General features: G+C 45.9%; 1 protein-coding gene across 10 annotated transcripts; it reads right to left on the bottom strand.

The window, feature by feature from the left end:
* Positions 1 to 3,039: 3,039 nt before the first annotated feature.
* BRCC3 (BRCA1/BRCA2-containing complex subunit 3) lies at positions 3,040 to 17,599 on the bottom strand. Of its 10 annotated transcripts, XR_015702645.1 has the most exons (11): positions 17,323 to 17,580; positions 16,818 to 16,937; positions 16,096 to 16,183; positions 15,309 to 15,397; positions 14,640 to 14,695; positions 13,902 to 14,033; positions 13,290 to 13,333; positions 11,686 to 12,338; positions 10,543 to 11,257; positions 7,737 to 7,832; positions 7,581 to 7,623 (listed from the first exon to the last, which is right to left on the bottom strand). XR_015702645.1 is itself a non-coding variant. In XM_087748818.1 (9 exons), exons 1-8 carry the CDS (start codon positions 17,425 to 17,427, stop codon positions 7,738 to 7,740), a joined length of 729 nt encoding a protein of 242 aa, XP_087604944.1. In that variant the 5' UTR covers positions 17,428 to 17,599; the 3' UTR covers positions 7,485 to 7,623; position 7,737. The 10 variants fall into 10 exon arrangements, 2 of the variants coding, with proteins under 2 accessions (XP_087604944.1, XP_009462464.1); XR_015702651.1 differs by lacking the exons at positions 7,737 to 7,832; positions 10,543 to 11,257; positions 11,686 to 12,338 and adding exons at positions 3,040 to 4,323; positions 6,189 to 6,383 and having other exon boundaries at positions 7,490 to 7,623; positions 17,323 to 17,594; XR_015702649.1 differs by lacking the exons at positions 7,737 to 7,832; positions 10,543 to 11,257; positions 11,686 to 12,338 and adding exons at positions 4,330 to 5,602; positions 6,189 to 6,562 and having other exon boundaries at positions 7,500 to 7,623; positions 17,323 to 17,597.
* Between the last annotated feature and the right edge of the window lie 40 nt (positions 17,600 to 17,639).

The following is a 17,639-nucleotide window of genomic DNA, read 5'->3' as shown; positions in this document are numbered from 1 at the left end:
ACCCACAAACTCTGGGGCTGTCTCTTTCTGCAGCCTCCCAAACTCCAATACAATCTCTCTGCCTGTGCCGCTGAGTACAGCCGGAGCCCACGTCAGCAATTGCGAACATCCAGGAATTCCTCCCACACCAAAGGTGCCAGGACCAAAAGATTTTGCTGATCCTAAAGTAGCCGGGCAACCCCATTCTCAGACCCACATACACTGTATGTTTAGCCTTCTATGCCTTTCCAAGTATCAGCAGTCCAGGTGGAGAGACTTTAGGGATCTTTGGGAGGCTACGCTAACAGAGAGCACTAGTGTTTGTGGGTCTGTGAATGGGGTTCCCTGGATACTTTAGGATCAGCAGCAGCTTTTCATTCTGGCACCTTTGATGTTGGATAAATCGCTGGATGTTTTCAAGTTCAGAGCTGGACTCTGGTTATAATGAGGGTTAGTGGGAATGAGAATTTGGGGATCTTTAGTATGCTAGGCAATCGCAGACCCGTCATGTTTGTGGGGCTGTGAACAGCTTTCAGAAATCATAGGGAGAAATTCCACGGACTCTGCACTTGCCTAGCATAATATAGTCCTCAAACAATAGTGACAAGGGGATCCCAACAGCTAACTGTATTGGAGGCTGAAGCGAGCTTTACAGGGAATGACTGGCAGAAGCACCCCATTGTGACTGTCCCAGAGGCTTTGTGCATCCTTGGCACAGAGTACCTCAGGAGAGTCTATTTCAAGGACCCAAAAGGATTCTGGTGGTCTTTTGGTATAGCTGCCTTGGAGACGGAGGAAATTAAACAGCTGTCTACCATGCCTGGTCTCTTGAAGGACCCTTCTATTGTGGGGTTGCTGAGGGTTAAAGAACAACAGGTGCCAATCGCTACCACAACAGTGCACCAGCAGCAATATCGCACCAACAGAGACTACCTGATTCCCATCCATAAGCTGATTCGTTGATTGTAGAGCCAAGGAGTGATCAGCGATACTCATTCACCCTTTAACAGTCCCATATGGCCAGTGCAAAAATTTAATGGAGAGTGGAGGCTAACATTGGACTATCATGGCCTGAACAAAGCCATGCCACTGCTGAGTGCTGCAAGACTGGACATGCTAGAACTCCAGTATGAACTGGAGTCAAAGTCAGCCAAAAGGTGTGCAACAATTGACATCACTAAGGCATTTTTCTTGATCCTTTTGGCAGCAGAGCTCAGGCCACAGTTTGCTTTCACGTGGACGGGTATCCAGTACACCTGGAATTCACTGCCCCAGGGGTGGGAACGCAGCTCCACCATTTGCCATGGACCGATCCAGACTGCATTGGAACAGGGTGGGGCTCCAGAACACCTGCAATACATTGATGACATCATCGTATGGGGCAATACAGTAGAAGAGGTTTTTGAGAAAGGGAAGAAAATAGTCCAAATCCTTCTGGAAGCTGGCTTTGCCATAAAGCAAAGTAAGGTCAAGGGACCTGCACAGGAGATCCACTTTTTAGGTATCATATTGCAAGATGGAAGTCATCAGATCCCAATGGATGTAATCAACAAAATAACAGCCATGCCTCCACCAACCAGCAAAAAGGAAACACAAGCTTTCTTGGGCGTTGTGGGTTTTTGGAGAATGCATATTCCAAATTACAGTCTGATCGTAAGCCCTCTCTATCAAGTGACCTGGAAGAAGAACGATTTCAAATGAGGCCCTGAGCAACTACAAGCCTTTGAACAAATTAAACAGGAGATAGTTCATGCAGTAGCCCTTGGGCCAGTCCAGGCAGGACAAGATGTAAAAAATGGCCTAAAGCTGCACCAGGGGAGGTTTAGGTTAGATATTAGGAAAAACTTCTTCACCGAAAGGGTGGTCAAGCATTGGAACAGGCTACCCAGGGAAGTGGTTGAGTCTCCATCCCTGGAGGTATTTAAAGAACAGATAGATGTGGTGCTCGAGGACATGGTATAGATGGACTTGGCAGTGATAGGTTAACAGTTGGACTGGATGATCTTAAGGGTCTTTTCCAACCTTGACGATTCTATGATTCTATGAAAATGTGCTCTGTGCCACAGCTGGGGAGAATGGCCCTACCTGGAAGCTCCAGAAGTAAGGGAGGGTGACAACTGCCTCTATTTCTTAGGTGAAAATAATGGGTTTGGCTAGCACAGAGACATATGTAATAAAGAATATATATGTATAACAATTATATATATATTTATATAATATAAAATAAGATATAATCTATAATAAAGCAGATGCACCAATATAAACACTCCCTCACATGGTGGTACACTGACAGTTTTGCTGTGATTAAATGTGTGGAACCAAATACCCTCCTAGCCTCATTCTGTGCAGCCTCCCTGGCTTTCTTATTTCTCTTCATAAGCCCATCAGCACAGTCTCTGAAAGATGATCTCGCCATGAAACATGGCAAAGCACAGTAGCAGAACACCTAGTGGTAACATCCAGAGAAGCTCTGTTAAGTGTGAGCTAGAGTGAGCTAGCAGGTCACGCCCACATCCAGGTGCCCATGATGAGGCATTCATGAGCTCCTCAAAGCTATTTTCATGCACCAGTGACGTCACTGTACCACGAGACTGATGTGAGTCCTGTGGGTCATCAGTCCTGATGGGCATCATTTGTGCATGCAGGCTTTGGGAGTGCAGGGGAGCATGGCTGCCTGCTCAGGCTTGACGTTTCTTTTGCTTAGTGCTGTTGTGTGTGGTTTCACCCCACCTGAGGCAAGAGAATGTACATGCTCTAGCTTAAAAACTCTTCATCCATTCTAGTCTTTTCAGAAAGCTGCTTAAGGCAACCACTGCTTCCATTTCAGCACCACAGATGAAAATGAAGTCAAAGAACATGGAAGCGTGCCAGATACAAAGCAACCCAAACCACCAAAGAACAACATGGCCAGAGTTGCTGAGATACAGGACATGGCATGGATTGACATAGGATTATTTGGCTGTGAAGTGGGAGGTGAGTATTAGGGCCACTGAGGTGCCGTCATGAATGGGCAATTTAGATCACGTATAGAACCACTGTCATAGGTATAAGTAAAACTGGTTTTATTCAAATATGATGTTGTACAAGTGAAACTTAACAAAGTTCGATAGCAAGGTTCACTCTATTACTGTACTGCACAAAGGATATAATAATGATTCAAAACTACCAAGACAAAAACCATAGTTACCAATACACAAGGTTACGCTTACCGAAGATCTGATGTTGGTGAAGGTCTCTCTGCCTCAAGGAGCAACCTTGAGAGGTGTCCCAGCTCAAGGGAAGATCACCGCCATACAGCCAGGCTGCTTAGCAGTGAGAGCTCCAAGAAGGCTCACTTAGGCTGTCATACGGAATAAAGCGGTTGGCTTGTAGTTAAGTTACATGAAATGGAAAAGGTATGCATGAGACTCTTTGTACCCACAACTTTCTTCGATCCTTGATAAATGAGTCTTGGAAAAGCCACCCACGATTGATATGTTAATCGCATGATTGGTGTTCCAAGCTCCTATGCATCGATGCTCACTGCGCCACTCTGCTCCTTTGCGGGTTTTCAGAGAACAGATTGGAACTAGGGAAGTTCTTGGCCCGGTTACGGCTTAGGCCATTTGGTTAAGGAGTCAAGTACATCCATCACAAGCATGTCTGTGCAGCAGGTTTTTGAGTTTTCAGACTGTGAAGCAGGTTTATGCGTCAGGTTTGTGCACATCCAGTTAGTGGAGGAGGCATTTGCAGGGTGTCATGGTTTAACCCCAGCTGGCAACTAAGCACCACAGAGCTGCTTGCTCACCCCCCTGCCCCTAGCCCCAGTGGGATGGAGGAGAGAATTGGAAGGGCAAAAGTAAGAAAACTCATGGATTGAGATAAGAACAGTTTAATAATTGAAATAAAATAACTAATTAGAAGTTGTAGTGAAAACACCAAAAATAAAAGAGAAACAAAACTCAGGAGAAACAAGTGATGCAACCGCTCACAACCCGTCAACTGACACCCAGCTCATCCCCCTTTTCACATGCTCTTGTCCACAGACAAGATGTTAAAAATCTTCAGTGTCTGAGTACTTAGAGGTGTCCTTGTGACCTCCTTGCTTGGACTGAGCTCTGTAATTCGTCATTTTCTTTCCACATCACTTTTGCTCTGCAACAATGTGATTGCCCCAGCAAGTCTCTTTTTCTCCTCACACAGCCATGTTATTTCTGAAATACATCCTAACCTGCAGGCTTTGCTGGGCAGGGAAGACAACCCAGGACTGGCAGCACAACTGCTGGCTTCTTACCACAGCAGTAGTTAAATTACACCTCAGAAATACAGTTTCTTCTCCTTCTTCACAATTGTCTGAGATGAGTTCTACAAAAGAATGGAGAGGTATCAGCATTTATATTAAAACTGCATCATGTCAACCTGGTCTCTACTAAGATTTGGTAGCACATAGCAGCTATAAGCTAGTATCTTTTAGCTCATCTGTCCGATCATTTTCAAGCTGCAGCAAAGGCCAGCTGCTCTCCAAGGGATGGGGAGCCAGGACCCGAGGGGATAACCCAGCCATCAGGGCAGGACCTCACCAGCCAGGACCCATCCCGCCACCCCCAGTGAGGGAGCAGGGCAGGCCAGGGGGGCAGCCAGGTTCAACCGAGATCATGAGACAAGTCCATGGTGGCAAGGCAAGTTTAGGAAGTCAATCCACAGCTCACAGTCAAGTCCAGCAAAAATATCCAGCATCAGATACAGCCCTGGGATGGCCAGGCAGGGCCATGGTGATGAGACAGATCCCATATCAGTCCAGGACACAAGTCCACAAATCAGGGTCCAAGGACAGCCAAGGCATGGCTGTGGCTGAGCCAGAAACCAGTTTTCATGCAGAGCAGCTCAAGCAGATACTGAAAGTCCAGAGCTCAGATTAAAGCAGCTCCTGAGCCCATGGGCAGGGTGTGGAGGGGAGGCCCCAGGTGAGGCTGCTCAGGGCCATTAAGGCCTATTAGTGCCCTCAGGGCTCTGACAGTCATTGATCAAATTGGTCTGCAAGACCATATGCTGCAGAGAGGATCCTCACTCACAGACAAATTGTTTTTAACAGATCATTTTTTTGCCATTCAGCATTTAAAACAGAAAATGCATACTGATACAAAAATTCACAGATGCTTCTCCTCACAGTCCGCATCTCCCCAAGGGAGAAACAGAGTATTCAGAGAGTCCCTGAAATGAAACTCAATAGCAGTGAGGTTACTATTAAGCAGGTATCCTTTATTGCAGCGCTGGGTAGCACTGGGGATTCTCCACCATAAGTGCTCCAACGAGTTAATGAACTTTTAGGGAATATATACTATACAATCATACATATTCATAGGAGTTCCAGGAATTCGTTTACATAAACATGAGATTTCTAGGAACTTATTAGCATATGCAAATATCCAATTCGCACACACAGTCATCTCTCGTGGTGGTCTTTGGGGGTCTTCAGATGAAGGCTCATAGTCTTCTTCACTGTGCTCGCTCATTGACCCTTGTTTCTGCGCAAACTCAGTCCTAGGATCACGTAGATGTTGTCCTTCAAGACTATTGTTGCCATTCTTCTTGTTTCTTCCTATCTTCATGGTTCCGTGCATCTGTTCTCCCAAGGCCGAGTTGTCTGTAACGAGATTATCCCGGAGCTCCCCTTATCTTATAATTGTTCTTCTAGCTACTCCCTAAATCACATCAAACTGTAAAGCATTCACAACATCCTTAAATCACACCAGGGTGTCTTCTGATCCAATTAAGTGACTAAGGTATTTACGACATTTTTCTTGCTCTTGTGGTTTTTAACCCTTTCAATACCCTCAATTGGTGTAAATTAAGATTTTCTTCTGATTTATAGTGGTGATTAGCTGCTCGCTACCTGCTGAAATGATCCACTAAAGGCTTAGGTTACAAAATATCAGAACTGCATCTTTGGTACTCATTTTGAATGATGTCAGTATTATAAACATCTGAAAGTGTTCTGCTTCTCAAAGATAAAACTTTCTATATGTTTGAAAAATCAAAACAGAAGAAGACCCATGCAACAAATTCCTTTTCCTAGACAAGCTGTAGTAACTCCATCAGCGCTTCTCCTATAGCACCCTGGAGCATCAGTGACAGCTAGGGAGGGCATTATCTGAGCTCTAGCCTCGAGTTAAGCAGCTGACAAAAATCTGGAGGTGAGCTTAAATTAAAGTATTACCGGTAGCTCGTACCTGCCGCAGGCTCCTCTTGCTCCGTGCGGCTCCTGCGGCAGGCGGCGCTCCCTGCCTGCGCACAGGAGCGAGCCGCTCCCCGGGTGCGCGCCGGGAGCCCGGCCCCGGGCAAAAGCGTCTCCCCCTCCCCGCTGCCGCCAGGAGCCCCTCGCTGTTAAAGTCCCGCGGCAGCCACAGACCGGATCCGGCTCTCAGCTGGGAGAAATAAAGGCAGGATTAGCGGCAGGCATTGGACACCTAGCGCCTTTTGGAGAGCGAAGTGAGAAGGGTAACTTCAGGCGTTTTGTGTTCTGGAAAGTCCGGGGCTTTGGCAAACGCAGCCACACGGATCAGCTGTGCTGCCTCCTGTAAACTGAAATGCCCTCTTAATTCCCCTGAAAAGAGAAAGAAATGAATGCACTGGAGAATAAATAAGAAACGAGGCTAAACATGAGGTCATTGTGCTGACATTAGCAATTATCACCCTAAATGCTGCTGCAGACATTCAGCATCAGGAATAGGGGATCTCTGATAACAGAAACCCTTATGCTGACTTCCTCAGGTGTGGGCTGGAGTAATTTCTTTAGATGAACCACATTACAGGTAGCAACCAAAAATGTAGAGGAAATTGGGGTTCCTTTGGTGAGGGACAGGCAATTCATATGTGAAACTTGTCAAGAGAAATCACGTGCAATTTTGTACAAATACATGCAGCTGATTTTCTAGCACTTTTCCAACTTTCATAGCAGTTTGAGTTCTGAGGGCTATGATGGGCAGCATTAGGGTCATCTAGTCTGACCTCCTGCATATACAGGTTACAAAATTTTTCCCAGAGGCTGAATAAAGTATATCTTGGAGATGTATTCCAAACAATGACGCTCTATGAGCACACCCAAGCAAGACCTTTCAGTGTACAATCCCCTTATTGGCAAGAAATGGCACCTTCGCTGAAGGTAGCAAATTTCTGCTCCTAGCTGTTAAATCTTGCTAGGCCTTTTATAAACACACATAGAAAGGCCTTCTTTCCAGATGTCCTGTTTTATAAGTAAATCAATAGTCAAAATACCTCTCTGCTATTTTTTAAAATAAACTAAAAAGAGGCAGTTTCTCAAATTTAACCTTAAAGACTTTAAGTTCCTTTTTTCAAGTTCTGTTGAACTCTCTCGAGATGTTCCAGATCCTCCTACAAACTTCTACACCAGAACTGGGCTCCCATTCAAATATCCAGGACCCCATTCCCGCCCTTTACTTGATATACTCCCTCCCTTTACTTCATCCCTTTACTTGGGAGAACAAACCCCAGATGGACAGATGTGACTTACTGCTCCAGACCTGGGAACAGGGGCCGAAGTGCCCCCACTGCAGGACTGAAGCTGCTGCTTGTGTCTTTGTGTCACCCACACCATGTTTGTTCCTCAGATCACACAGGCTGCCAGCAATGGGGGTCTTCTACATCCTAAGGAAAAAGACATTCAAAGCAAAGTTATAAACAGAAATGGACATTTGTTGGCACTCAGGAAGACAGGGGAGAAGAAATGCTGTGTGGGGGGAGGGAGCAGGTGAACTTACTCTACAACTGCTTCTGAGTGTGAACAAGACTATTTGTGCTGCTGGCACATTTCATGTTCGTATCTCTGGTGCTGAGCCATTTGTAGGATCTTCCTACTATGAATTAAGAACAAGGCGTAACAAATTGTGTTCTCAGTCAGTTGCGTCTGGAGAAATCCCAGCGTAGTGTCACTTACAAAAAAGCAAGTAACCTGCTCGGAGCCAGAAAATGGACCTGAGGCTGAGAACTCTCTACATTTGAAAATATTTAGGTTGGCAACACTGGGCCAGATTTACCACTGAGACAAGCATCACAGTCCTCCTAAAGTGGACATGCTTCTATCAGACCCAAAATTGGCCTTAGCTACTCTTTATAACTCCCAGCCCAAGCAGTTATCACTGCCCCTGGCCAACTCCCCCCAGCTTATATACACTGGGCATGACGTCATACGGTATGGAATATCCCTTTGGCCAGTTTGGATGAGCTGTCTTGGCTGTGCCCCCTCCCAGCTTCCTGTACACCCAGCAGAGCATGGGAAGCTGAAAAAGTCCTTGACCAGTGTAAGCACTACTTAGCAACAACTAAAACATCAGGGTGTTATCAACCTTATTCTCATACTAAATCCAAAACACAGCACTATACCAGCTACTAGGAAGAAAATTAACTATCCCAGCCAAAACCAGAACACAGGGGGATGGTGCCTATTCAGATTGTGCATCCGGATTCTGCAAGTTCACTTTCTGCAGCAGGTTTTGCTTAATTTTACTTGCATGTTACTGCTGGAGGTTTCTGCATACCACCCATGCCCTGTGGCAGTGTGGTTATAGGTGTCAAGGCACGTGGGAGAATATGGGCAGGTATGTAGAAAGCTTGTCACCTCCAATGATCTGGGACTTCACTCCTGAACAAGTGGAGGATCCTGATGAAGTGAGAGAATGTTTGAATAAAAGATGCCCTGGCTATTCCAGAGAGGCACAACTTATCGCACTGTGCCGTGGCCCGGCCTGCACCTACCAAACACTGCTCAGCACCCTCAAGGAGAAGAGAGAGTCTCTTGATCTGAAGACATACTATCAGACACTGTTGCTAAACCAGAGACCCATCCTTCAACTATATCAGTGACCCATATAATTAAGAAGAAACAATGGAAACGGAAGTCAACTCATTGAGGAAGGGATGAAGAAGCTTCTCCTAAGAGGGAGCAGAAGACAGAATCAGAAGAGGCTGTCTGGATGCCAACGTGGATGACAACCAGGTATCCAAAGACCCGGATGAAATTCAGTGCACATGGTCCATGTAGCGAAAGTTTGTACAAAGCGCACCAACATCATACACCAACACCTTGGCTATAATGAGCTGGACAGACACAAAGGCACCAACTGTGGATGGATTGGCCAGACTACTCTGAGAATTCAAAGAGAATCTTGCTTCCTCTCTACAGACCTGTGTCTCAGCTGTGGAGAAGCTGTCTCAACAATTGTCCCAGCAATTAAAGGATAGGTCTTCCTCACCAACGCTGACCAACATCTCAGCTATTAAGTCAGCCTTTTTCTGTTCAAGGGAGACTGTACCAGTGATACACACCACATGCCACCCCTGCATGACCAGGGGAAGAACATAAGGAAGTGCGATAGTGAGCCTACCTGGAGACTAAAAGCTTGGGTACAGGAACTGCAAGAACAAACAACAGCCAAAAGGCATCCATCCAGGAAAATCACTGCTCCAGTGCCTCCTGGACAGAGTAGAAGGGCTGATCTTACTTTTGGCTTCTGGTTTGCAGTTACAAAAATCAAGTAATGAATACTCTGACCAGGACTAGAGGGGCCATGCCTTTGGCCAGGCAGAGGAAAGGAATAACCAGGTTTACTGGACCGTGTGGATTTGATGACCTGGCACATCAGCTCCACAGCAGCATGAAGCTCTAGTGGACACCAGCACACAGGATACTCTAACACCATCAGATTACAAAGGGGCAGAATCCATCCGCAGTTCTGGACTGACAGGAGGATCCCAACAGCTGCCTGTGTTGGAGGCTGAGGTAAGCCTAACTGGGGGTGAGTGGCAAAAGCAGCCTATTGTGACTGGTCCGGAGGCTTGATTATCCTTGGCATAGACTACCTCAGGAGAGGGTACTTCAAGGATCCAAGAGGGTACCATTGGACTGTCGGTATAGCTGCCTTGAATATGGAGAAGATTAAGCAGCTGTCTAGCTTGCCTGGTCTCTCAGACGATCCGCCTGTGGTGGCGTTGCTGTGGGTTAAAGAAGAGCAGGTGCCAATTGCTACTGTGACAGTGCACTGGTGACAATATCACACTCCCTAGTTCCCATCCATAAGCTGATTCGGCAACTGGAGAGTCAAGAAGTGATCAGCAAGACTCGCTCACCCTTTAACAGTCCCATATGGCCAGTGCAAAAATTTAATGGAGAGCGGAGGCTAACATTGGACTATCATGGCCTGAACAAAGCCATGCCACTGCTGAGTGCTGCAAGACTGGACATGCTAGAACTCCAGTATGAACTGGAGTCAAAGTCAGCCAAAAGGTATGCAACAATTGACATCACTAAGGCATTTTTCTTGATCCTTTTGGCAGCAGAGCTCAGGCCACAGTTTGCTTTCACGTGGACGGGTATCCAGTACACCTGGAATTCACTGCCCCAGGGGTGGGAACACAGCCTCACTAATTGCCATGGATTGCTACAGACTGCACTGGGACAAGGCAAAGCTCCTGAACACCTCCAGTATATTGATGACATCATTGTGTGGGGCAAGCCACCCCTCAGGTATGTGCTGACACATGCTCCGAGTCATGCGAGGCTCAACTAACCCTTTGGTCTTGGGTGCCAGGAGGGCTGCAATAGCACTGAAAGCAGGACTGCAGAGAAGAGTTTTGGCTTTGTCCATGATGTGCTTGGCAGGATGCCCTGGGAGATTGCACTGGAGGGCCGTTGGGCCGAGGACTGCTGGGTGATCTCCAAGGAGCTGTTATCAAGCCTGGGGGCAGTGAGCTCCTCCCCCAGCCCAAAGATCAAGGTAAGGAGCACTTGATCTAGAAAACAATAACAAAATCAACAGAACAAAGACACTAACTGTTCAAAAACTAATTAAAGAAAAATACTATTCACAGCACTTTCAAGGAAAAAAAAAAAAGCAGTGAGCATTTTACTTCAAATAAGTTCTACTGTTTGGGGTTTTGCTAATATCAATGCAGAAAGACTGAAAAGAGAAGTCTGACAAAAACAAGCTGGCTAAGGGACTTCCAGGTCTGACAGCAATTTACAGTTGCTAATCAATATTGGCTATTCACTGGAAAGGGAGTGCCTCTTTCTCCCAAAGCAACAGTCAAGATAACGAGTTGTCAGGAATGTCACAACCTCCATTGCAGTAATGCAGGTGCAGGTAGGTACTTGCATGTGTAAGGGTTTAGATTAGAACCAAGGAGCTAAACCAGAAGTTTTAACTGTGCTGCTGGTTCCTTCGCTCACATGAGACAGACTTCACATAACAGAATGCAGATGACGATGTACATGATGGGAGATACTCTGAAATGCAACAGGAAGAACATTTAAAGGATTAGTTCAACAACAGGTATTTTGTTCCGTTTCAATCTAACGAAATTTCTGCAACTACGTTCAGCATGTAAGAATGACAGGCTTGCATATCTATCAGTTCTCTTCTCAGCATCTTAACCTTTTTCCCTCTGGGAAGGAACCACACTCCTCCCACTGAGCCAGCAGACAGTCCATTTTGCAGAAAACCTCAGTGCTGGGCATGCAACAGCATTACACGAAGTAAGAGAATACGGGCTGTGTCAAAAAATACAGGCACTGGCACTTTGTAGCATCCATTTAATTTCTACTCCGAACAGCTCCGGCTTTGGAATTCTTTATTTGGTTTGAAGTATGCTGAACACACATCCTACATCAAAGTTCTTCCAGGTCTCTTCCCAAGCTTCCCTCCCACCTCTTACCTGCCTGGGTAGTCAACCAGTAATCCAGAACATTACAAGATATAAGATCACGGTCAACTGAAGCTACTAAAAGGCGGCAGAAGTTGGCAGCATCAGATATGACTGCAAGGACACACTTTTCCCCTCTAAGCCTCCTGTTCTAGGCTCCTGGAATACATGTAAAGCAATAAGAATTCTGTCAAAATATAGGGGAGGGAGAAACAACATGTTCCCTAGATGCGTGCCCTCCAGAACCGATGTCTCTTCAGGTGCTGCCCAACCCCACCACTGAGCTAGAATTGCACTGCACCATGCAGCACCTGGAAAGATACCACTGCTTTCCATGAAGCTGGGGCAGATAAAGCCCTTATCCTGTAGAAGGGCTCTTTGCTGCCTGGGGCAAGAGAAGAGGCACAGCTAGTATTTTCACTGTAAGGCAATGTAGGGCCACCCTTCAGCCAGGAGTAGGTCTTGTAGAATTTTTTTTCATGTCTCTTTTCTGAAGGGTCTGCATTTCCTCCTTCACTCTAAAGCAGCTAGTTCCTCCAGGAGCTGCTCTTTCTCCTGCTGCAGCTCCTGCACCCGCTGTTTGTTCTGCTCTAGTCTGTCCTCCAGCCACTGAAGGAGCGGCCCACTGATGGCAGACATCTGGCTGCAGAGGTTCTTTGTGAACACTGGAAAGAGCAAGAACATATCATGCCAGTGCAAACACACAGAAGACTCAGTGTGCTACAACCACCCCAAAGCCAAAAGCATTAGATACAGCCAAGGAAACCCTCCAGCATCCTGGTCAAGGCAATCAGACATGCCCACAGGAATGTGAGAATCAGCAGCTTGGTAAACAGGGAAACAAGCTCTTCCAATCTGACCTTTAGACACCCAGGGATGGGATGACAGAAATCTGGAAATCTGCATATAAGTCCTCATTGATGCTAACTAATTTCTAAATTCAGAAGCAAAGAATGCCTCATTTATTGAACAGGTGAGAACGGACAATGGGGTATTTATCTTGGAACAGAAGCGGGATTAGGATTCACCCTATCTCACTGGCAAAAGCAAAGATATCATATGCACATAACATACAGGAAGTGCCAGGAGATGCAAGCATGTGTATAGACCAGCCAGACACTGCTTTAAGACTCACCAAACCCAAAATCCCCTTGCTGTTCTAGCAGGGGGAAAAAAAAAAGAAAAGCCAACCCAAAAACCCCAAACAAACCCAAAGTCTATTGTAATTTTAACCAATTGCACAAAGGTCAAAGGATACAGCAGCATTCATAAACGCTAGGATTAGGTTATTTTACAGCCCTTGATGTTTTCCTTTAAAGTGTTTAGTTATAATTCTGTTCCTCCACTAGACTTTATGTAACAAGATAACAGTCTCAGGGAACTCTGTGTTACACAGTGTTTGTGATTGGAAATTAACTGTATGGCAAAAAAAACCACAAAAGTTTGTGCTCTTATAGTTATTTACAAGTGTCTTTTATGGCAAAGGGAGGACTGTTACACAGCTGTGGTCTACTGTCCCCTGAAGTTAGAGCCAAACCAACCCCTGCTCAAGACTCTACTGTTTTGACTCTGGGAGCAGCATCCTGGATTCTTGCATGCAAAAAAGGCATCCTTACCTGAGCCATTATGAATCTTGGTTACAGAGTCCAGATGGGTGAGGCTAAGAGAATGAACAGAATGCAGATTAGTGACAAGATAGCAGTGAATTGCATATTAGGCAAACCCAGGCTATAGAACCAGCTACCTACAAGTCACTGACACTGCAGGTACATCTAAACCTCTCCACTTGTTGAAGCCCTGTACATTCACAAGGATAACGAAGAGCTTACGGCACAGAAACACCAGTGTTGAGCACCAGAGGCAGAAAAAAAAAAAGCTGATATTTAATCTCATTTTTCAGATTTCTTCTCAGCACTCTTACCCTAGTTAAACACTAATTACTGTCATATGCAGATGCATCACTGAAGTGCCACCATTAGCTCACACACACTCTAGATCTTTTTTTGTTGCAGCAAAGGAGCAGTTACACTTAGCTCTTGTGTGCAAGGCTGAGGGAACATGAAATCCTTAATGTGAAGGTATTCAGTCACTTCTCCTACAATGGCACATGAGCTGCTAATGCTTCTTATTTTCTATATCCCTGCTAAGGTTATGGTACTTTAAGTACAGCAACAGTAGAACATGTTAGCAAAGAGTCTTGGAGAAGGGTGCAGCCCCAGTGTTGTTACCTGTGAATTCTCCTGTAGGCATCTTGCTCTTCTTGGCAAAGGATCTTGGGCAGCTCTACAGCTGATTCCAGACACACTTTCCCAATGGTTTCATGAGGGACAACATGAATAGGAATTTCAATCCTTTCATATCTAAAAGGGTATCAGATACAATTAACTTCAAAACAGCAGAGAGAAAAAGAGGACTTCTACAAACCTGCAACAGTCTGTCCAACGCATGGCATTGCTGCAGGTTTACTTTTCGGAACACATGCCCAAGTTGACAGGCAAATGAAGCCTTCTATAGCCACACACTTGTCTTAAGTTTTAATAATAAAATGCTAAAGCAACTAGGTGGCCAGTACTGACAATATAATGCACAGCATGTGTGCAGTTGGTGGGGACTCTACACCATACAAGCTTGAAGCCTCGACCTCTAGAGCTGAAAGCAAAAGGGTGGGCCTTCTACACAACAGATTACAGCATAAATGCATACCCAGGCTACAGTGTCCTTCAAATCTTAAGCTACTAAGTTATCTAGGCTAAATTAATCAGTCCTAATCTTTAGATTCTCTTCAAGCAGCCTGCATTAGCAGAAGTAAGGAGACCTCATTCAGGTACCTCTATACAATGGTATTGTATAGATACAATGGCTCCTCATGATAAGCCTAGAAGGCACTTATTTGAAACAACCCAGAAAGGAGAGAAAAGATTAAATACAGCCTGATGCTGGACATAATATTCTTCTGCTGTACTCACTCTGAGCTCTTCTGGGCCTGAATGGACTGGAAACAGGTGTACAGAATCCTGCCTGTCTAGGAGAGACAGCAGAAAGTCAGATTCCAAGAGCAAAAAATCATCTAAAAAATCATCTAAACCCACACATTCCTTTAGGAAGCAGAATATGCCTTCAAATAGCATTTTAACAAGTTGCAATGCTTTTTGCTTTGATAGGTTATGCTGGAACTGTTTACAAGCAGCTATTGACAGACCCATTAACTATGAAAAAAATCTTAAATAACTACCTGGAAAACCTAGACAAGACACACCACTGTCAGCTTATCTCACACTATAGCAGCGTCTCCTAAAGAGGCTAGAGGCACAGAGGTGCAATAAGCTGTATCTGACGGGCACTCACACGTTTCAGTGCACACACATGCTGCAGCCATATGATGCAGTCCCAGAATACTAGTATCAGCCTAGCTCTGCTGGCTGAAGAGCCAGCCTGTGGATCAGCACAGATATTAATTAATAACTCATTCTTCTGTCATTGGGATTACAATCCAAACATCACCATTCTAGCCGTGCTTTGACTGTGCTCCAAGCAGAGCTCAGCCCTTCTTGCAGGCTGCATCCAAGGATTTCAGCTTTCCCCCGGGGCTGATGTTTCTCACTTGGAGGGTTTATCACCATTTTTAAGTTACCTACCTTTGTGTTTTTGTCCTCAATGAAGCAGGAAAAGATAAGCCCTACAAAACCTTGGTCCATCATCTGATACATAGCTTGTGTGCGGACATCTGCAGACAAACAAATAAGAGAATGAGAACTGCACTGGTCACCTGAAGGAGTGGAAAACAATTTGCCACCTTTTGAAGGGTGACCTGGAACTTGGTAAGAAATGTCACAAGCTTTATATTAAACTACTTACTCCAGGTGACTAAGATAAAAAAAAAAAAATCTAATTTAAAATGTAATTAAAGAACAAAAATACAAGATGAGGTAACAAAAATACAAGATGAGTTAACAAAACAAGAAATCATCTTAGTATCAGGCCTGGTGTCACAGATCACTATATAGCCATAATGTCCAACACATATAAGACACTCATGCACTTCTTTCAAAAAAATTTTCATTTTTGCATTGACACTCACAGATGTCAAAAATCGTCACAGCAGGCTTATGATTCCCACAGGTTTTTTTGCTATTCCCCACACCTTAGGTCTAGTTTTCCTGCCTTGAAGAACAGTAGTGCTAGTAGCAGCTGATCTGCAACTGAGTCACATGCAGTTTCAGCACCTGGAGCACATGGAGAGGAACAGGGCTATACTGGCAGAGGTTCCTGAAGCCCACCCACACAATATTCTCCTACCAGAGGACACCTGAGAAAACAACCTTTGATAACTGGGATGTGCAGCTCTGAAAATCCAGTAAATCAAGTATTAAGATTAGCCAGCTGTGAGTTTTCATATAGAACCTAGACCAAGACTGCTCTTACCGACATGCGATGGCCAGACAGTAATATGAGGATGAGAGTGATACCAGCCCACAACTCTCATGGGACGTCCTGTCATTTCAGCCAACCTGTGTGTGAGTCAAGGTGCTTTTGAAGCCAAGAGCAAATGGAAGAAGCTTTTTGTACAAGGAAAAACAGCAGAGTTACAAAAGAGTTTCTCATCAGTCAATGGAATTCCAGATCCCTTAGAGGGGTGACAAGACATGCGGCAGGAAGCTGATGGAAGCCTCTTCCCCAGCACTGGCAGGATGCCACTGCTGCAGAAACAACTTGGATTTTGTTTGCATGTGGCAGTAACTGACATGGCAGCAAGCTGCCCAAAACAGCATCCTTAAGTGTACGTAGGGAAAAGGCTCTCCAGTGCACCACACTTAGAAACAGAGACTTGTCAAGCTTTCATCTTGACTAAGTCTCCCTGATGAACTACTACCCTCCCCCAAAAACATACTTCAGTTTTACTTGTGACTAAATACAAAGAAACTATAAAAAACAGTTATAAAAGAATTATATCTCAAACGCTGGAACCAACAGAGACTCCAGAGAATCGCAACTGCCAGCATAGCCCTCCAAACAGAACAGTTACAGGAGGGAAGCAGCAGACAACTTCAAGCCAACTAGAACAAGTCTAAAACACAGCCCGTAAAAAGAGGTCTGAGGTAAACCACTTCACTGGCACATTTGCTTCTGTCTCTATGAAAGGATATCTCTGCTTCAGTAGAAGCAGCTGAAAGCTGCTCTGGTGAAATTTCCACACGGTCTTTTCTCTTATCAGAGCGGCGCAGGATGATCACAGAATGGATATGAACAATTCGGCTCGTGTCAACCTAATGACACAGAATGAAAAACCGATCATTCCTCTGCTAAAGAAATAACCAGCCTCAAGGAGAAGGCCGGTTCCTGTACCTTCAGTAGGGAAAAGGTGCGCATCAGAGTACAGTCAGGCGTGCAGACAGGACGCTTTCCTGACTCTAAGTTTTGACTTTCACAGCAGCTGAAACTATGAGTCGACACTAGCCAGCAGCGGAGAGGGGACGCCTGAGGCGCAGCGGCACGGCTCTGCCGGGGAATCGCCCCCACCCAGGCCTGTACAACACTCCCTGCCACGGTGATCGAGCCCCGCTCGGAAGGTAGGAGCCTACAGACCGCGAACCCGCACCAGCGAGTGCCCCGCCCGCCTCTCCCCAGGGCAGCTCCGACTAGCCCTTATACCTCGCCGATGCAGAGCCCCATGACCTCCTCCTTCTCGGTGCTCAGTGCGTGGTTGAGGCACACCAGGAAGGCGTCGGCCTCTAAATGCACAGCCTGCACCGCCATCTTACCGCCACCCGCCCGTCTTCCCCCACCAACCCCGGAAGTAGGCGGGGACAAGCTCCACTTCCCCCGCCCGCACTCGGCAGCGGGGCCAATCCCAGGGGGGCTCGCTGGCCCTTCCAACCAATCGGCGCGGCCAAGGTGCAGCCTGGCTTCCGGAGAGGCCAGGAGTGCCGCGCGGCGGAAGCGCCGTGTCGCCCACGCGAACGACGGCC

The sequence above is a fragment of the Nipponia nippon genome, unplaced genomic scaffold (assembly GCF_047370975.1).
Source record: "Nipponia nippon isolate SJK-2023a ecotype South Korea unplaced genomic scaffold, ASM4737097v1 scaffold_12, whole genome shotgun sequence".
In the NCBI taxonomy this organism is placed as follows: Eukaryota; Metazoa; Chordata; class Aves; order Pelecaniformes; family Threskiornithidae; genus Nipponia; species Nipponia nippon.
Note: the sequence above shows the minus strand (reverse complement) of the source record. Positions and strands in the feature narration are given on the sequence as shown.

Excerpts from the sequence above, each read along its gene's own strand:
- BRCC3 (XM_009464189.2), bottom strand. The coding sequence starts at position 17,427 with ATGGCGGTGCAGGCTGTGCATTTAGAGGCCGACGCCTTCCTGGTGTGC. Across the intron at positions 13,334-13,901 it reads GCCTACAGGAGAATTCACAG|CCTCACCCATCTGGACTCTG; the intron begins GTAACAACACTG and ends TCATTCTCTTAG. Across the intron at positions 12,339-13,289 it reads CAAGATTCATAATGGCTCAG|TGTTCACAAAGAACCTCTGC; the intron begins GTAAGGATGCCT and ends TGCTCTTTCCAG.